The sequence below is a fragment of the Spermophilus citellus genome, assembly GCF_964194105.1.
Source record: "Spermophilus citellus genome assembly, chromosome: 15".
NCBI lineage: Eukaryota > Metazoa > Chordata > Mammalia > Rodentia > Sciuridae > Spermophilus > Spermophilus citellus.
This window is the reverse complement of record NC_138195.1, coordinates 42,632,460-42,654,053: the sequence shown is the minus strand read 5'-3', so window position 1 is coordinate 42,654,053 and position 21,594 is coordinate 42,632,460. Positions and strand designations below refer to the sequence as shown.

The following is a 21,594-nucleotide window of genomic DNA, read 5'->3' as shown; positions in this document are numbered from 1 at the left end:
CCTAGGATGTCCAAGGTCCTTTTTCTTTTTTTTTTTTTTTTTAAATATTTATTTATTCTTTTAGTTTTCGGCGGACACAACATCTTTATTTGTATGTGGTGCTGAGGATCGAACCCGGGCCGCACGCATGCCAGGCGAGCGCGCTACCGCTTGAGCCACATCCCCAGCCCCCAAGGTCCTTTTTCAATCCCTAGCACCACAAGAACAAATAAATAAAAACTAAACATGGCTGGAGATGTGGCTCAAACGGTAGCGCGCTCGCCTGGCATGTGTGCGGCCCAGGTTCGATCCTCAGCACCACATACAAACAAAGATGTTATGTCCGCCGAATACTAAAAAATAATAAAAAATAAATATTAAAAAAAAAACCTAAACAAATGGCAAACTTTAGTTACTTCATTTTTGTTCAAGGCTAGCTTTGGGTTCAAGAGGTGCAAAATCAACTACTTTTATAATTCTCCTCTTTTGAGCTTTTCCCCCCACTAAATTTGCCATATCTGAAATCATACAAAAATGACTATGAAAAATAATGTGAATGTTAAAAAGAATTAGTTGTGTACTTTAAGGAATAAGGAATATAACTCTGTGTAATAACATGGAATGTGCCTACTGTATATTATTATATACTAAGTTGTTATACATATATAACAATATATGGTAGGCACATTCCATGTTATTACACATTGTTACATTCCTTATATACTAAGTTGTTATACATATATATCTTCTTCCACACACATTAGTAGCTAAATGAATCTAATTTTAAAATTAATTTTATTCCAAATTTTGAGTTAAAACATATTTTACTTAAAATTTATAATCCTTTTTATATTTACTTTGTTTTTACCAACTGAAAGAAAAGCAGATAGTATTTATGTATGCTATGAATGCTAATACTCTTTTATTAAATATTTACAATTTCAAAGAAGGAAATTGGTGTTCATTAATGAAGGAAACACTAAGCTGGGTGTGGTGGTACAGCCTGTAATCTCAGCAACCTAGGAGGCTGAGGCAGGAGGATCACAGGTTCAGCAACTTAGTAAGCCCCTGTCTCAAAGTAATAAAAAATAAAAAGTTCTGGGGATGTTGCTCAGTGATCAAGCTCCCCTGAGTTCAATCTCAAGTATCATAAAACAAAAAACAAAAATGTGAAAACCAAGTAGATTCTTTTTTTTAAATTATTTTTCTTAATTTCCTTTTATTCTGTAAGAGCTCTTCTCCTCACTTTTTCTTGAGAGAGAGAGAGAGAGAGAGAGAGAGAGAGAGAGAGAGAGAGAGAGTTTTTAATATTTATTTATTTATTTTTTAGTTCTCGGTGGACACAACATCTTTGTTGGTATGTGGTGCTGAGGATCGAACCCGGGCCGCACGCATGCCAGGCAAGCGCGCTACCGCTTGAGCCACGTCCCCAGCCCCCCAAGTAGATTCTTATATGCTAACAGCTACAGAATAAATCAACTTTCTGTTATCTGTACTAAAAGGACGCCTTGAACAAACTAAGGCTATTAGAAAAGGACAAATAAGCGTCAGAGTTCCCAGGTACACTCATGGGAAGGTTTAATGACTAAGCTATTTGGACAAGATGAGTTTATGATTTCCCTACATTTACATGGTAAATGAAACCAAAATTAGAATAGAAGGAAGCATCTACAGTGTTTTCAAAAACAAACCACATGGCCCAGTGCAATTGGACATACCCATGATCTCAGCTCTCAGGAGGATGGTTAAATTGAGGTTAGCGTGGGCAGCTTAATGTTACCCTGTCTCAAAATAAAAAATAAAATAAAAGGGCTGGGCATGTAGCTAAGAGGTAGACTGCTCCACATGGACTCTCCTGGGGAAGGTAAGGCAGGGAATTGTCAAAGGGAACTTAAACTTTTTATACTATTTTACTGTTTATGAAGGAGGTTATATTCATATACTAACGTGGTGATTAAGGGCTGGGGTTGTGGCTCAGTGGTAAAGCGCTTGCCTAGCACATGTGAGGCCCTGGGTTGGATTCTCAGCACCACATAAAGGTAAATAAACAAAATAAAGGTATTGTGTCCAGCTAAAAAAATAAATAAATAAATAAATAAATAAATAAATAAATAAATATTTTACAAAATTAAAGTGGTGATTAATAACCAACTTATAAAAACAGAGTTTAAATAAAGAGATGAGAGGGGCTAGGATTGTGGTTCAGTGATAGAGCACTAGTCTCACATGTGTGAAGCACTGGGTTCTATCCTCAGCACCACATAAAGATAAATAAATAAAATAAAGGTATTATGTACATCTACAACTTAAAAAAATTAATAAAAAAGATGAGAATGTTTGAGGGGCTGGGGATGTAGCTCAGTTGGTAGAATGCCTGCCTCATATGTACAAGGTCCTGGGTTCAATCCCCAGCACCCCCAACCCCGCAAAAAAAAAAAAAAAACATATTGGGAATGTTTGAGAAGTCATGAATAGATTTATGAGCTTGTACTGTCAGGAATAATAAAGCATATTTGTTTTTTTTTTTTTTTAAAGAGAGAGTGAGAGAGGGGGAGGGAGGGAGGGAGAGAGAGAGAGAAAGAGAGAGAGAGAGAATTTTTTTTAATATTTATTTTTTAGTTCTCGGCGGACACAACAACATCTTTGTTTTTGTATGTGGTGCTGAGGATCGAACCCGGGCCGCACGCATGCCAGGCGAGCACGCTACCGCTTGAGCCACATCCCCAGCCCGATAAAGCATATTTGTTCAACATTATTAAGGGACATAGAAAACCACTATAGGTGTCCAAATGGAATGGGAGTGAAACTAAAGAAAAATCATTTAAATTATTTGGATCATTTTAAAATCCATTGAGAGAGCTCTGCCTGACAGCTGTGCCTCAGAAATAACCATTAGTTTGACCAGTATGCCCAAATTTGTGCAAACTCACTCACTTGTTGGGCAAAGAAAGCAAGTGAATTAAACTTCACTGCCTCAATGGTATAGTGGTATAGTGGTAGAGTGCTTGCTTAGCATGGGTGAGGCACTAGTTTCAATCCTCAGCACCACATAAAAAACAAATTTTTAAAAAAGTTAAATTCTTTAAAATTCTTTTTCTCTCTCAGTAACTTAGGGGGAGGATAAGGCTGACTTTTCTTTAGATATGAAATTAAAAATTTATTATTGGGGGAGGGGAGAGAGAAAGAAAGAAATTGAGGTTCTCAGAAATAAATTCCAGCATAGATGCCCAGGGAAGACCAGTGTGGTTCTTTCATGAGCCTCTGTCCTGTCCCCAGGAGCACAGCATTGGCCTGACACACAGTAGCTCTTGAACTGAACTTTGGATTTCTGAACCTGCAAAGATGAAGAGCAAATTATTAACATTGGCTCTAGCAGGTCTTTGTACCCTTATCACCATTCCTTCTATCCTTTCTCTCCTCTATTTTTGTAACCAACTGATTGTCCTATGAATAGGACATGCACTCTACCTAACATGCCCATTTCCACTTCTGATGAACAGTTTTTTGTTTTGTTTTTTTTCTTTATGGTACTGGAGATTGAACTCAGGTCCCTGCTGTGGGAGCAAGCACTTTACCAACTGAGATATATCCCCAGCCCAGATGAGCACTTATTTTTGTGTGTGTTTGTGGATCCACTTGACTATCACCTGTTAAAGAAGGTCATTATTTTGGACTTGCAGGAGACCCCAATAGGTCCAATTAAAAATCAAATTGGATCGCCCATACTGTAGGGCCAGTGTCACAAAGTTGTTATCTGATGGTCCCAGAAATTAGCAGAATGAAAGCCAGATTTTCTTAACGGACCAATCTATGCAACAGTGAAATTTCCTCTGCTTTAATCCTTATACCCTTTAATTCTTACAAAAAGTAACCTGAAGTTTTCTGATGTTAACCAATCAGTTGTTTTGTACTTTTCTTTCTCCCTGTTCCCTACCTTAGAAGGAAAGTAACTTTGAAATGACCCATGCACATTTTGTCTTTGTTTTTGCTTTTTTCAGGCCTTTTCTGCTGTAAGTCCAATCTCTAAAAATACAACAATAACCAGAATCAAAACAACATTTTCTACTCAGTCCATTGGAATGCTTACTCTATTTTATGGAGTGAAATGTTATCCAATTCTAGAATTATAAAATAAAGTCAATTAAGATCTTTAAATAAATTATTGTAATTTTGTTCTTTGATACCATGCATCTCTGGAGCTCCCTCTGACCATCTCCTGGGCAGATTTATTGTCCTCTCATTGTGTTCCTGAGCATTTTATCTCTATATTTTTTTCTCATATATTATAATTTTTATGTTGGCCCACCCCACTGGCTGTGATTAATTTGAGAGAGCAATAGGATTTATTTATCATTTTATTCCCCAAATCTAGCATGTACCTGGCATTTAGCAAATATGCAGTAATCTTTGAAAATGAAATCATTAATGTGACTTCTACCTTAAGCATAATCTGTCACCATAGAGTACAAACAAGGACATTCATTGACTAATGATTTGGCTGAGCGTACAAATTAAAATTAATATATTTTAGAAAAATATTTTTATACTTTTATGGTGTTGGAAATTTCATGCTCTTTCTCTAGTGGTTCTCCAAGTACAGCATCAGCATTACCTGGGCGCTTGTTAGAAATGTAAATTCTTGGACCCCACCCGAAGATTACAAAATCAGAAGTTCTGGGCATAGAGTTCAGCAATCTGAGTTCTAACAACCCTCCACAGGTTCTGATGCATGCCAAAGTGTGGTTCTGGAACCAAATAAAAATACTTAGAATCTTACACTTAGTCACCAACTCCTTTCATTTAATCATATAAAAATCTTTTTCATTTTTTATACATAAGACAATACAGCTTTCTAATGTTTCTTGTACCAGGTCCCTTAGTTCTTTTTGTTGTTGTTTCAGTGCATTTCAGATGTAGAACAATAGATTTCATCATGGCATATTTGTATATGCAAATAATATATATTGATCATCCACATGCCCTTAGTATTCTTGAGTATCCTTTTTTGGTGGGGAGAGGTATTAAGGATTGAATTCAGGGGTACTCAGCTGAGTCACATCCCCAGCCCTGTTGTATTTTATTTAGAGATAGGGTCTCACTGAGTTGCTTAGCATCTCGCTTTTGTGAGGCTGGTTTTGAACTCGAGATCCTTCTGCCTCAGCCTCCTGAGCTGCTGGTATTACAGGCACGCGCCACCATACCCAGCTCAATTCTCTGTATTCTTAATTTCTGTTCTCTCTCTATTCTTTCCACATTTTCTTTTTTTAAAAAAAATATTTTAGTTGTAGATGAACACAATACCTTTATTTCGTTTATTTATGTTTATGTGATGCTGAGGATCGAACCCAGTGCCTCACACATGCAAGGCAAGCGGTCTACTGCTGAGCCACAACCCCAGCCCCTCTTTCCACCCTTTCCTAACTAAGCTTAGGAGAAAGGAAAGATTTAAACTGAAAGAATACATGGCAGCTGGGAAGCAAAGAGAGACCAGGTTCCCAATATCCCTTTCAAGGGCATAATCCTAATCACCTAACCCATCACTTCCCAATAGCATCACATGCTAAGGCACCACTAAGCCTTTAACACATGAATCATTGGGGGTCACTTATCCAAACCATATTGTACAGTGATAATTCACAATTTCCATGGACTAAGATTTTAGTTCCTTAAGTGAGGATTTTTCCAGCTTTGACCTTGAATATATAAGGCGTAAGATGTGGTTAAGAACATTGTCTCTAGGTGTGACCTTGGGCAACTTTTCTGAGCCTTAGTTATTCATCCATTTATCTCATGGCAGTGCTACGAAGATTAAATGCTCTTAGAATCTTACATAGCACATAATAAGTACTCAGTAAGTATTGATTACTATTGTTCTTGGAGATTTATGCAGCAATTAGAATTGTGTTGGGCTGCAAGTAAGAAAATTCTGGACTATATTAGTTTCCTATTGCTGCTGTGACAAATGATCATAAACAGTGGCTTAACATAAAGTTTTTATGATACAGTTCTGGAGGTGTGTTAATATATTTGTTTTGTTTTGTTTTCATCCATGGCTGCCACTCATAACTCCCATAGCTCTTGTTATTTCCTAAATGACTAGAAAACTAAGGTTTAAGTATTTGGCCTTTTATCTTTGGTTCCTTAAGCAGCTTTGAAACAGCTTTAGAATAATAAAGATAAGATAAAAGATATCTTTTGTTATAACATTGGGGCATTTTGTGCAAAATTCTGTTTCTGATCTTCTCGTGTCCTCCTTTACCTGCTCCTTTTTCTTCTTAAACAGGTCATAGAAACTAGAATTTCCCTTTTCTGTGATGAGTCATCAAAGGTAAAAATATAATTTTTCCCCTACCTTTCTGTCTTGGAACTAGACATAAAGAAATTCTCTGATTTATCTTTTGGGTAGTAGGTCTAAGCTTTCCATTTCAGAAGTGGTCCTAACCAATACTGGAATGAAGGAGAATGACACATAGAGTCCATGAAGGCTCTCAACAGATAGAACTTGTAGGTTTTCCCCACTCCATTGTATTAGCATTAAATTATGTCCTTTTGTCCAATCACAGTTCTATATGTTTATTCATGTTCCAACCATGCTCATGCAATAATCGAGAACCTAAAAGGATAGTGTTCAGGGAACTTCTTTCTTTCATACAGAACAGATATGGAAGAAGCTCTAGGCCTTTTCTCCTGTATCGCATCCTGTACATCTCTTCATTGCTATTCTTTAAAATATCCCTTTGATAAACCAGTAAAAGTAAGTGTAGTGTTTCCCTGAGTACTACGAGCTGCTTTATTTATTTTTTTAATAGTTTTTTTTTTTTTTTTAGTTTTGAAGGACCTTTATTTTATTCCTTTATTTGTATGTGGTTCTGAGAATTGAACCCAGTGCCTCACACATGTGAGGCAAGCTCTCTCTATACCAGTGAGCCACAAACCCAGCCCTGTGAGCTGCTTTAGTATATTAATTAAACTAAAGGAGGGGTTTGTAGGAACCCTAGTTGGTAGCTGGTTGGTCAAAAGTTCCAGAGGAATGGACTTGTGACTGGAGTCTAAAGTGGGGGGAATCTGGTGGGTGTGGGGTCTCAACCTGCGGGACCTGATGCTAATTTTGGGTAGATATTGTCAAAATTCAATTAAGTTAGAGGACATCTAGCTTGTGTCCAGTGCAGGTTTGTTGCTTGCTTGCTTGCTAGTCGAGAGGCATTCCCATACATTTTGGGATCAAGGAGGTGGTCTGTGTTGTGGGTATGTCTTAGGAGAGACTAAACTGGAGTTGTGTGTGTGTGTGTGTGTGTGTGTGTGTGTGTGTGTGTGTGTGTGTTTTCTCTCTATATTGAAAGGGGAAGTCAGAAGGATCTCAAAAATCAAAGCGTTGGCAGGGCTGCTGATATGGACAAAATTGTGTCCCCTGTGCCCGCCTCCCCGCCAAAATTCATGTGTTGATGCTTTACCCAGAGTGTTATGGTATTTGTAGATGGGATTTTTTGGAAGGGTATTAGGATTAGATGAGGTCATGAGGGTAGGGTCCTTATAATAGAATTAGTGCCCTAATAAGGAGACACTGAGAACTTGCTCCCTGTCCCTGCCCTATGGCCAGGTGAGTACACAGCAACATAGCAAGAAGATGGTTCTCTACAAGCCAGTAACAGAGCCCTCCACAGGAACTGAATTGGTCAGCGCCTTGATCTTAGATTTCCCAGCCTCCAAACTATGAGAAAATAAATTCCTGTTGTTTAAACCACTGAGTCTATGGTATTTTGTTATGGCATTCTGAGCTGACTACTAATTTTTTTTTCTTCTGGAGCACTAGGAGAGAATTTTTTGTTGTTATTGATCACAGTACTGGGGATTGAAACCAAGGTGCTCTACCACTGAGCACCACCTCCAGCTCTGTTTAAATTTTGAAACAGGTTCTCACTAAGTTGCTGCGGCTGGCCTCAGACACACTATCCTCCTGCCTTAGATTCCCAAATAGTTGATATTACAGGTAGGCACCCCCGTATCCAATAAGAATTTGTTTCTTTCCAAAACATTTCTAACTCCTAAAGGCCACTCATATTCATTAGTTTGTGGCTCCTTCCTTGTGTTAGTCAGCTTTTTGTCACTGTGACCAAAATACCTGACAAGAATAACTTAAAGGAAGAAAAGTGTTTTGGGGTACATCGTTTCAGAGGTCTTAGGCCACAATTGGCCAATTCCATTGCTCTGGGCCTGAAGGAAGGCAGAACATCCTGGTGAAAAGGTGTTGTGAAGGAAAGCTTCTCAGCTCATGGCTTCTCAGCTCAGCTCATAAGAAGCTGAGAGAGAGAGGAGCCAGGGACAAGAATATAATCCTTAAGGGCATGCTCCCAGTGACCTGCTTCCTCCAGCCACACACCACCTGTCTATAGTTACCACCCAGTAACCCATACAGATTATTAATTCATCAAATGGAATAGTCCACTGACTAGGCTATAGGTCTCATAATAAATCATTTAACCTCTGAAAATCCTGCATTGTCTATTACAGGCCTTATTGGAGAATACCTCATATCCAAATCATAACATTCCTCTTTTTTTTTTTTTTTTTTTTTTGGTGGTGGTGGTACTAGGGATTGAAACCAGAGATACTCTACTACTGAGCTACATTCTCAACCCTTTTTATTTTAAAATTTGAGACAGGGTTTTGCTAATTGCTAAGCCTGGCCTTGAATTTGAGATCATCCTGTCTCAGCTGCTCAAGTAGCCAGGATTATAGGTGTGCCCCACTACACCTTACTCCTTCTTCTATCTTTTTTTTTGGGCGGGGGAGGGGAGAAGGTGGTACCAGGCATTGAACAGTGGGGCACTCAACCACTGAGCCACAACCCCAGCCCTGTTTTGTATTTTATTTAAAGACAGTGTCACTGAATTGCTTAGCGCCTCACTATTGCTGAGGCTGGCTTTGAACTCATGATCCTCCTGAGCCGCTGGGATTCCTTCTCTATCTTTAAAGTTAGCAGTAGCATCTTCAAATCTCTTTCTGACTTGGACTTTTATGCCTCTGTCTTCTACCAGCCCACCTTGATAATCTGCCATAATCTTCTCATTTTAAGATCACTTGATAAGCAACTTTAAACCCAGTTACAACTCAGATTCTGGGAATTAGGATGTGGACATCTTTGGGGACCCCTATTCTGGCTACCACATGGACTAACAATGGTTTGAAACTTCAGGACATTTATTATTTACTAAACAAGAGGCTTGGAGGTGGGAGCTTCTAATGTTTACCTAGCAGGTTTAACTATATCATCAAAATCCCATACTCTTTCTTCCTTACCTAGTATCTAGTATTTTAAGTTGTAGTATTTTTCAGCTGAGACCAAAGAGGCTGAATTCCAATCAAGTTAAAAACATGTTCTTGACATACCTCTGATTTTCATAATGGTATCAATCCTGTTCAATTTATGAAAACTACACTTCATTATCAGAACTTTATTTCTGTTCTCTACTGAAATGATCTAAAATAATAAAGGCCATCTACAGTAAAATTTACAAATAATTTCATAAGCAGATCATATTGTACTATTGATAATGGCGATGCTCCTGAAATGGAAATGTTGTCGGGCAGTTGGCATCATGATGAGAAATCCTCACATTTGTCAGCCAATATATCAAAGTTCAGTTTGATGTATGCACAGTATACTACTTACTTAAATAATTACTTCAATAAATATTTATTGGGTGTCAGGCATTGTTCTAGGAGCTGAGATTATAAGCCATGAAGAAAATCAAGAAAAGATCTGACTTCATGTTGTTTACTGTCTGACTAGAATAATCCCAAAATGTAAATGAAAGTCCAAGATATTATTTTTTTAAATATTTATTTATTTTTTAGGTGTAAATGGACTCAACACAATGCCTTTATTTTTAGGTGGTGCTGAGAATCGAACCCAGTGCCTCACGCATGCTAGGCAAGCGTGCTACCACTTGAGCCACATCCCAGCCCTTAGTAACCTATTATAATTGAAGAATCAGACATACAGACCAAACATCATCAAGTTTGTTTATCACATCATCTTTAAGTGAAAAATTAGAAACAACTTAAAAATTCACTGAAAGGGAAATGGCTAAATAACTTATACCCATAAGCCTGCTGTAAATATATTAAAATGATATTTTTAAAGCAGTTGTTGTCTTTGGAAAATACTCATGCTATACTGTTAAGTAGGTTAAAATTTTCTGATTAAAAATTATATATCTAAAACATTAATAATGTTGTTTCTGATTTGTATGATTATAGATCAGTTTTTTATTGTCCAAGATTTTTAGAATGAGCATATTTTTTATAACTAGAAAAAATGTATTCTTTTAAAAGAAAGTAATCTTCATTGGAAGACTGTAAGTGAAACATGTGTCTCTTGGATATTTCAAGTATTTTATTAAAACATAGCCTGAGGGCTGGGGGTGTGGATCAGTGGTAGAGCACTTGCCTAGCATGCGTGAGGTACTGGGTTCGATTCCTGCACCACATAAAAAAATAAAATAAAGGTATTGTATCCATCTACAACTAAACAAACAAACAAAAACATAACCTGAGCTAGTTTGGGCCACTCGAAGAAAGAATATGATTATTCTTCTAAGTTTTATTTGTGATATGAAAAGCCAATGCAAATTTGAACAATATTCCACTTAGCCAATATTTTTTTTCTAGTAGCAAGCAGACTTTTATTAAGGATAATGAAGATATCTTATTTGAAAATATTATCTAATGGAAAATAAAATAATCGCAATTATCTTTTAATCATAATTAATTTTGAGTTTTAAATAATTTCATAAATGTGGTTTGTGTCAAAAATGCTGATTTTTTTTCTTAATTTTACCTTAAGCATATCATACACATTGAAAAGTTCCAAAAACTTCATTTAAGCTTAAAAAATAATTTAAGAATTAACTTAGAAGTTTTTAGGGGTTGGGGTTGTGGCTCAGTGGTAGAATGCTCGCCTAGCACACTTGAGGCACTGGGTTTGATCCTCAGCACCACATAAAAATGAGATAAAGATATGTGTCCACCTACAACTAAAAAATAAATATTTTTTAAAAAAGAAGTTTTTAAAAAAGATTCTTGGAACTGGTAAGTTTATACTTTCATCAAATTAAAATGAAATTTTGATTTTTGAAATAAAACCAAATTTTCCTGCTTCTTTACATGCCTGATTTTAAACTGATTTTTTTCTGTATTTTTTTGTTGGTGCATTATTGTTGTACATATTGATGGAATTTGTTGTTACATATTTGCACATGCACACAATATAATTTCCATTTAGCTAAATATTTTAAAACAAATTCAATATAGTAGCTCAAAAACTTAGCAGATCTTTAAATGAAAATATGTTAGAATAATTGCTTGACTTTTTTTAAGGTTCTTTTTTTTTTTGGTAGTTATAGATGGACAGAATGTCTTTATTTTATTTGTTTATTTTTATGTGGTGCTAAGGATTGAACCCAGTGCCTCACACATTCTGGGCAAATGCTTTGCCACTGAGCTACAGCCCCAGCTGAATTGCTTGACTTTTTATCAGGAAACTGTTAGTTGCTTCTATACACCGAGTAAAACATTAACTTTTTGGGTTTTTTTTTGCAATAACAAGAAGTAAGGAAAGCTACGGGCAAATCTGAGACCTTGCAAAACAGCTTGCAAGAAAAATGAAGCTCCCGATTTTCGTAGTAGATGCATTCACAGCAAGAGCATTTCGTGGGAATCCTGCTGCTGTTTGCCTCCTAGAAAATGTAAGTACTTGATTTTCTTTTTTAGCGCTCAAGGGCCAGGAACAAAGCCTTTAACTCATGGGCCTTGGAGAAACATTCAGAATCGAAACTATTGTGGAGCCCTTGTTTAAGATAGTCAAATTAGTTTCTTCTGTTTACATCGGAGAATTCTGCCTGAAATACAACATTAAAATATTTCCAACTTACATAGACAAATAGTATTTAAAACTAGTATTTAAGTCATCATTGGCTTTATTTTTTTTTTAGTTGTATTAGTCTCATTAATTTTAATAGTATGCATGTATATTATCAACTTTGAACTTCTATTGCAGATTCTATAAAATAATCGCATAAAACAACACTACTAATAATGTATTAACATATAGAACAGAAAAAAAAATTAAGAAAGGTAGAAAAAAAGGTGAAGCAAAGTGTCAACTTTGTTTTCTCAAGTGGATGACACATTTGGTTCATTATCCTGATGAAATCTTTTTTTTTAAATTTTTTTTTATTGGTTGTTCACAACATTACAAAGCTCTTGACATATCATATTTCATACATTAGATTGAAGTGGGTTATGAACCCCCAATTTTACCCCAAATGCAGATTGCAGAATCACGCCGGTTACACATCCACAATTTTACATAATGCCCTATTAGTAATTGTTGTATTCTGCTACCTTTCCTATCCCCTACTATCCCCCCTCCCCTCCCCTCCCATCTTCTCTCTCTACCCTATCTACTGTAATTCATTTCTCTCCTTGTTTATTTTCCCATTCCCCTCACAACCTCTTATATGTAATTTTGTATAGCAATGAGGGTCTCCCTTCATTTCCATGCAATTTCCCTTTTCTCTCCCTTTCCCTCCCATCTCATGTCTCTGTTTAATGTTAATCTTTTCTTCCTGCTCTTCCTCCCTGCTCTGTTCATAGTTGCTCTCATTATATCAAAGAAGACATTTGGTATTTGTTTTTTAGGGATTGGCTAGCTTCACTAAGCATAATCTGCTCTAGTGCCATCCATTTACCTGCAAATTCTATGATTTTGTCATTTTTTATTGCTGCATAGTACTCCATTGTGTATAGATGCCACATTTTTTTTATCCATTCATCTATTGAAGGGCATCTGGGTTGGTTCCACAGTCTAGCTATTGTGAATTGTGCTGCTATGAACATTGATGTGGCAGTATCCCTGTAGCATGCTCTTTTAAGGTCTTCAGGGAATAGTCCGAGAAGGGCAATAGCTGGGTCAAATGGTGGTTCCATTCCCAGCTTTCCCAGGAATCTCCAAACTGCTTTCCAAATTGGCCGCACCAATTTGCAGTCCCACCAGCAATGTACAAGTGTACCCTTTTCTCCACATCCTCGCCAGCACTTGTTGTTGTTTGACTTCATAGTGGCTGCCAATCTTACTGGAGTGAGATGGTATCTTAGGGTGGTTTTGATTTGCATTTCTCTGACTGCTAGAGATGGTGAGCATTTTTTCATGTACTTGTTGATTGATTGTATATCCTCCTCTGAGAAGTGTCTGTTCAGGTCCTTGGCCCATTTGTTGATTGGGTTAGTTGTTATCTTATTGTCTAATTTTTTGAGTTCTTTGTATACTCTGGATATTAGGGCTCTATCTGAAGTGTGAGGAGTAAAAATTTGTTCCCAGGATGTAGGCTCCCTATTTACCTCTCTTATTGTTTCTCTTGCTGAGAAAAAACTTTTTAGTTTAAGTAAGTCCCATTTGTTGATTCTTGTTATTAACTCTTGTGCTATGGGTGTCCTATTAAGGAATTTGGAGCCCGACCCCACAATATGTAGATTGGAGCCAACTTTTTCTTCTATCAGACGCAGAGTCTCTGATTTGATATTAAGCTCCTTGATCCATTTTGAGTTAACTTTTGTGCATGGCAAGAGAAAGGGATTCAGTTTCATTTTGTTGCATATGGATTTCCAGTTTTCCCAACACCATTTGTTGAAGATGCTATCCTTCCTCCATTGCATGCTTTTAGCCCCTTTATCAAATATAAGATAGTTGTAACTTTGTGGATTAGTCTCTGTGTCCTCTATTCTATACCATTGGTCCACCCACCTGTTTTGGTACCAGTACCATGCTGTTTTTGTCACTATTGCTCTATAATATAGTTTGAAATCTTGAATCGCTATACCGCCTGATTCACACTTCCTGTTTAGAATTGCTTTTGCTATTCTGGGTCTTTTATTTTTCCATATGAATTTCATGATTGCTTTATCTATTTCTACAAGAAATGCCGTTGTGATTTTGATTGGCATTGCATTAAACCTATAGAGAACTTTTGGTAATATCGCCATTTTGATGATGTTAGTTCTGCCTATCCATGAACAGGGTATATTTTTCCATCTTCTAAGATCTTCTTCTACTTCTCTCTTTAGGGTTCTGTAGTTTTCATTGTATAAATCTTTCACCTCTTTTGTTAGGTTGATTCCCAAGTATTTTATTTTTTTTGAGGATATTGTGAATGGAGTGTTTTTCCTCATTTCCGTTTCAGAAGTTTTGTCGCTGATATACAGAAATGCCTTTGATTTATGCGTGTTGATTTTATATCCTGCCACTTTGCTGAATTCATTTATTAGTTCTAGTAGTTTCTTTGTAGACCCTTTTGGGTCTTCTAGGTATAGAATCATGTCATCTGCAAATAGTGATAATTTAAGTTCTTCTTTTCCTATTTTTATGCGTTTAATTTCTTTCGTCTGTCTAATTGCTCTGGCCAGTGTTTCGAGAACTATATTGAATAGAAGTGGTGATAGAGGGCATCCCTGTCTTTTTCCGGATTTTAGAGGGAATGCCTTCAACTTTTGTCCATTCAGAATGATGCTAGCCTGAGGCTTAGCATAGATAGCTTTTACAATGTCAAGGTAAGTTCCTGTTATCCCTAGTTTTTCTAATGTTTTGAACATAAAGGGATGCTGTACTTTGTCGAATGCTTTCTCTGCGTCTATCGAGATGATCATATGGTTCTTATCTTTAAGTCTATTGATGTGGTGAATAACATTTATTGATTTCCGTATATTGAACCATCCTTGCATCCCAGGGATGAATCCTACTTGATCATGGTGCACAATTTTTTTGATGTGTTTTTGTATTCGATTCACCAGAATTTTATTGAGGATTTTTGCATCTAGGTTCATTAGAGATATTGGTCTGTAGTTTTCTTTCTTTGAGGTGTCTTTGTCTGGTTTCGGAATTAGGGTGATGTTGGCCTCATAGAATGAATTTGGAAGAGCTCCCTCTTTTTCTATTTCCTGAAATAACTTGAAAAGTATTGGTATTAATTCTTCTTTAAAGGTTTTGTAAAACTCCGCTGTATACCCATCTGGTCCTGGGCTTTTCTTGGTTGGTAGTCTTTTGATAGCTTCTTCAATTTCATCCATTGATATTGGTCTGTTCAAATTGTGTGTATCCTCCTGACTCAGTCTGGGCAAATCATATGACTTAAGAAATTTATCGATGTCTTCACTATCTTCTATTTTATTGGAATATAGGTTTTCAAAATAATTTCTAATTGTCTTCTGTATTTCTGTAGCATCTGTTGTGATATTGCCTTTTTCATCCCGTATGTTAGTAATTTGAGTTCTCTCTCTTCTTCTCTTCGTTAGCATGGCTACAGATCTGTCGATCTTATTTATTTTTTCGAAGAACCAACTTTTAGTTTTGTTAATTTTTTCAATAGTTTCTTTTGTTTCAATTTCATTGATTTCCGCTCTGATTTTAATTATTTCTTGCCTTCTGCTACATTTGCTGTTGTTTTGCTCTTCCTTTTCTAGGGCTTTGAGATGAAGTGTGAGCTCATTTATTTGTTGGTTTTTTCTTTTTTTGAGGAATGACCACCAGGCGATGAATTTTCCTCTTAAAACTGCTTTCATTGTGTCCCATAGATTCCGATATGTTGTGTCTGTATTTTCATTTATCTCTAAGAATTTTTGATTTCCTCCTTTATGTCTTCTGTAACCCATTGATCATTCAGTAACATATTGTTCATTTTCCATGTGATGTAGGATTTTTCCTTCCTTCTTTTATCATTGATTTCCAGTTTCATTCCATTATGATCAGATAAAATGCAAGGTATTATCTCCACCCCTTTATATTTACTGAGGGTTGCCCTATGGCATAATATATGGTCTATTTTTGAGAAGGATCCATGTGCTGCTGAGAAAAAAGTATATCCATTTGATGATGGTTGATATATTCTATATATGTCAGTTAAGTCTAGGTTATTGACTGTGATATTGAGTTCTATAGTTTCTTTATTCAACTTTTGTTTGGAGGATCTGTCCAATGGTGAGAGAGGTGTGTTGAAGTCACCCATAATTATTGTGTTGTGGTCTATTTGATTCTTGAACTTGAGGAGAATTTGTTTTATGAATGTCGCAGCACCATTATTTGGTGCATAAATATTGATAATTGTTATGTCTTGTTGGTGAATGGTTCCTTTTAACAGTATATAATGTCCTTCTTTATCCCTTTTGATTAACTTAGTCTTGAAGTCGATTTTATTTGATATGAGGATGGCCACCCCTGCTTGCTTACGAGGACCGTGTGCATGGTATATTTTTTCCCATCCTTTCACCTTCAGCCTGTGTATGTCTTTTCCAATCAGATGTGTCTCCTGGAGGCATCATATTGTTGGATTTGTTTTTTAAATCCATGATACCAGCCTATGTCGCTTTTTTGGAGAGTTTAAGCCATTAACATTCAGAGTTACTATTGATATATGGTTTGTACTTCCATCCATGTTTGATTATTTATTCTTTTTTAAAAAAATTTAGTTTGATTCTCCATGATTATCTTTCCCCTCGCCCTCTGTCTTTACCGAGGCACTTCCTACTGATGGTTTTGGTTATTGTTTTTCATTTCTTCCTCGTGTAGTGTTTTGCTCAAAATGCTTTGCAATGCTGGTTTTCTGGCTGCAAATTCTTTTAACTTTTGTTTATCATGAAAGATTTTTATTTCGTTGTCATACCTGAAGCTTAATTTTGCTGGATACAGAATTCTTGGTTGGCATCCATTGTCTTTCAGTGTTTGAAATACATTGTTCCATGACCTTCTTGCTTTCAGTGTCTGTGATGAAAAATCCGTTGTTAACCTTATTGGTTTACCCCTGGATGTAATCTGTCTCCTTTCTCTTGTAGCTTTTAATATTTTCTCTTTGTTCTGTATATTGGATATCTTCATAACAATGTGTCTTGGCGTTGGTCTACTGTGATTTTGTGTGCTCAGTGTCCTGTATGCATCTTCAATTTGTATATCTGTTTCCTTTTTTATTTCTGGAAAGTTTTCTGTAATTATTTCATTCAGCAGGTTACTCATTCCCTTGGTTTGAATCTCTGTACCTTCTTCTATCCCGGTGATTCGTAAGTTTGGTTTTTTTTATGTTATCCCATAACTCTTGGATGTTTTTCTCGTGATTTTTTACCAGCCTTTCTGAGTTGGCTAGACTGTTTTCAAGATGATATATTTTGTCTTCATTATCTGACGTTCTGGCTTCTACTTGCTCCACTCTGTTAGTGATACTCTCAATTGAGTTTTTAATTTGGTTTATCGTTTCCTTCATTTCTAGAATTATTGTTTGATTATTTTTTATAATCTCTATCTCCTGATAAAGATGCTTAACTTCTTCTTTTATCTGTTTATGTAATTCATTCTCAATGTGTTCTTTCACTGCTTGAATTTGCTGTCTTGTATCCTCTTTAAGGTTCCATTCCATCTGTCTAAGGTGTTCCTTGAGTTCTTTATATGACCATTTTTCTGATGACTCTAGGTCCTCCTGAATATTTAGGCTGTCCTGCATTGTTTGTACTCCTTTTCTTCCTTGCTTTTTGAAGCTGCTCATGTTACTTCTTGTTCTGTTTGACTGATGAGTTACTGTTTACTCCTATAAACTTATTAGATGCTTGGGAGGAAAGGTATTAGAAGGGAAGGGAAGAAGTCACTAAATAGAATGAGAGTAAGCAGGTAGAATTCAAGGAAGGGGGGATAAGATAATTGAAAAGAAATGAAAAGACAAAAGAAGAAAAAAATAGGAAATAAAAAAGGAAAAAAATTAAAAAAAATAATAAAAAAATTAAAATTAAAATTAGAAGAAAAAAAATTTAAAAAAAAATTGTAAAAAAAAATTTAAAAAAACAACTAGAAAGAAAAATGAAAATGAAAGAAAAACCCAAATCAAAAAAGAGAAAAGAAAAAAAGAAAAAAAAAAAAACTAATAAATGCAGTCTTAGAGTTTGATTAACTTCTCTTCCAGTAGGTGGCGCTGTGCCCACCAGGCCAAGTTTCTCCTGTCAATACTCGGGAATCAATCACTGTGCAGCAGCTCCTCCCAGACTGGGCGAGTCTCCAATCCTGAGTGCCTAGGGCCTCCTCTTGTGTCTAGTCACTTTCCACTTTTCCTCTAGCCAGGCCCCTCTCACGGGTGCCACTCACCACAATACTGGCTACACGCCAGGTCTCCTGCTCCCAGGAGCCCTGTTTTCATGAACGACTGGGCACACTCTTCCAGTTTGCCATTCCCTCAGACCCTAAGTTTGTAGAGCTTGGGGCTGAGAATTCTCAGCGAATTTTACTTGCCCTCCGGTAGACACGCCCCCGGTAGCTGGTGCAAGAGACCTCAGCTGTCAGCACTGGTGGGAGCGGTAGTTCCGCGCCGCGGGTCCCACGTCACGTCTGATTCCCTCGGTCTGGCTATCGTGCTCACGGGAGAGCTGGGAGGGGCTCTTACGGGAGAGCTGGGAGGGGCCCTTAAGGTTTCCCCGATGTGTGGAGAGGGAAGGGTAGGGAATTACACACCTGTAGCTGCAGGTTTCAATGAAGTTATCTCCTCCGCAGCAATCTGGTGACGTCAGTTCTCTGCCATGGTGGTGTCTCTTGCAAATGGCGACAGTTCGTTTCCCTTTGCCGGGCGACCAATGCAACGGGTGGGTCCTTACTGTCTCTCCCAAGCCCTGTTTCAAACCTGTGGCCACTACCTAAGAAGGCTCGGTTGGCATTTACCTCTGTAGGATCAGAAGGGCTGACCAGTTGTTTCAGCCGGATGGATTAGTGCTGAGTCACAGCTGTTTGTCTGCAGGAAGCAGGCGAACGGGAGCTTGAATTCAGCCGATCTGGGCTCAGAGTGTGTTCTGAGAGGCCCAGACTGTTCGCCCCAGATCCACGTCAGCTCAGCATTGTCTAGTGATCCTGAGCAAACAGATTTAGGTTGTTTACGACTCCCTATGCCTGCACAGCTGAAGAGGTCAGAGACTTGATCTCTCTGCGCCCGCCGCCATGTTAATCTCCAGTACTTGATTTTCAACCAATTACTTCTTAAAAAAAAAAAAAAAGCCAGGTGCGGTGATACCTAAGGCTGAGGTAGGAGGATCACAAGTTCAAAGCCAGCCTCAGCAACTTAGCAAGGCCCTATGCAACTGAGTGAGAACTTGTCTCAAAATAAAAAAGATTGGGGATGTGGCTCTGTGGTTAAGTGCCACTGGGTTTAATCCCAGGTACCAAAAAAAAGAGACCCTGCCCTGCTGTTTACTTCTTTGGTTTGGGTGTTCTTTTGGCATGATATCAGTGGTATTCATGTTGTTGAGTTTATTATGACCAGATTATGTGATGAGAATGCTTATACCTAGGCTGATTTCAGAGAAGTGAAGATTCATATAAAGAGAATCTAGAGTCAATTTAAAAAGAACTAGCTAGGTACACTGGCGCCAGCCTGTAATCCCAGCTACTCAGAAGGCTAAGGCAGGAGAATCACATGTTTCAGGCCAACCTGGGCAATTCAGCAAGAATTTCTCTCAAAAAAAGCGGGGTTGGGGGGTAGGGGGTGACTAGGAATGTAGTTTAGTGGTAGAGCACTTGCCTAGCATGCATGAGGCTCTGGGTTTAATCCCTAGTACTACAAAACAACAACAACAACAAGAATGTGGTCTTCCATTAGCCATCAGGGTTCCATTTAGTTAGCACCAAATGTTGAGGGGAATGAAGTTTTATGTGATTAGATGTGTCTGATAATAGATTTGTCATAACTAAGACTGAATATTTTTAACCTTACTTATAGCTTAGACATTTAGAAATTCTTTTCAGGACCAAGAAAATGAGACATTTTGTAAGGAATTAAGTAGGTAGAGCTAGGTAGAAAGAATTAAGCTCTGAATGTACAGAACTTAGCTTACCAAAAGTCTTATTTTTAAAATAACTTTTTGAAGCCAGATGTGATGGCACATTCCTGTAATTCCAGCTACTTTGGAGGCTGAGGCAGGAGGATAACAAGTTGGAGGCCAGTTTCAGCAAACTAGTGAGACCCTGTCTCACGATAAAATAAAAAGGGCTGGTAGCTTTGTGGTAGAGTACCCCTGGGTTCAGTCCCCAGGACTGCCCAAAACAAAAACAAACAAACAAACAAAAAAAAACCCCACAACTTTTGGGTTAGGATAAATGTTAATGGAATAGTTAAGTATTCTTGACTGTAATTTTGGGGGGTAGTAAGAAACAGATGATCTTAAATAACTCATATAAATTGGGCAAATTGTGCACTGGGGCTTTTGCAGTGAATCTCAGTTTGTTACGTAAGAAACTATTGATTCCTGGGGCTGAGGCTGTGGCTCAGTGGTAGAGCTCTCGCCTCACACGTGTGAGGCTCTGGGTTCGATCCTTAGCACCACAAAAAAATAAAACAAATAAAAATAAAGGTATTGTGTCCAACTACAACCGAAAAAAAAAAAAAAAAAGAAAGAAACTATAGATTCCTATCCCTGGACCAACTGCAACAAACTCCTTGGAGGTGAGACCCATGCAGCCCTGTTTTTCAAAGCTCCCCAAGTGATTCCTGTGTGTAATCAAGTTGAAAAACTGCTGAGGTTTGACTGAAATTGGTCAATATTGTTAATTGAGTCCTAGGAACACTTCTTTCTTCCTCAGTGGAGAAGAAAAATGTGATCAAGTGTCCTTACCTTGCCCTACCTGTGCATTCCTTATGCAACCTTGCAGCTGAGAAGGTAATAAAGTCAATAGACTTTATCCAGTAACACAAGAGTGTGGGGAGATTAGTGAGAGGATTATTAACCAGATTCCAAATCGTGAACTTTCATTAGGAACAATCTGGAAAACATAACTTTCTGTCAAGGAATTGCGGAATTGACTATAAATGCTTGTCAAGAGTCTTAATATATTTGTCCCATCTTCCCATGGAATATTATTGAAGAATTCTGAATATAGTTTTGAGTGATTTATATATTTAGTTTTTACCAGATAATAAAAATTGGCATTATTCCCCAAATTACTCCTTTTATCTTCAGAACTCTTACTAAACATCAGACCTAAAGGACCTATTTCTATCTATCCATTAAAATATATTTGTATGTTACTTATATATTTTAAAAAACTATCAATAAAAATTTAAGTGAAGTTCTTAACAGTTCAGTAAGAATGAAAGGAGGAAAAAGATAGAAAGTCCATGACTCAGGGAAGCTCTCTAAATATCAATATTCTAATTATTCACTTCTTTTTGGCCTTGGATCTATAAGACTAGCTAATTTGATTGACTGTCAGGTCACTTGAATAGGTATCTAAAGATTATTTTGTTAAACTTCTTAATCATGTTTTTTCACTCTTTGGACATGAGAATCTTGTCTTCCTGGAGGATGACATAGCATTTTCCAATTCACAATCAATAAAAATTACAATAAAAGTGACAAACATGATCCTTGGATTCTGGATATGGTGCATACCCAAAACACTTAGAGAAAATGCAAGTGAACACGGGAAAATATCAAAGATAAATAAATGCTAAACCTTATAATATTGGTTACAATTCCAAAGGCAGTCAGCTTACCTTAATGCATTCTACAGATATTTATCAGTATCTACCACAAGCCAGACTCTGG

General features: G+C 37.2%; 1 protein-coding gene across 12 annotated transcripts in view; it reads left to right on the top strand.

Moving 5' to 3' along the window:
• Positions 1–21,594, top strand: part of PBLD (phenazine biosynthesis like protein domain containing) — a 72,680-nt gene that overhangs the window by 30,099 nt on the left and 20,987 nt on the right. For 2 of the 12 annotated variants that reach the window (XM_081267349.1, XM_081267345.1), the window contains 2 exons: positions 6,263–6,307; positions 11,591–11,726. The exons of 2 other annotated variants lie outside the window; for them this stretch is intronic. In XM_081267349.1, the coding sequence (XP_081123475.1) occupies positions 11,643–11,726 (84 nt within the window). In that variant the 5' untranslated portion in view covers positions 6,263–6,307; positions 11,591–11,642. Of the gene's footprint in view, positions 1–6,262; positions 6,308–11,587; positions 11,727–21,594 lie in introns of all 12 variants that reach the window. 8 more of the 12 variants (XM_081267346.1, XM_081267344.1, XM_081267350.1 and 5 more) reach the window with 4 other exon arrangements.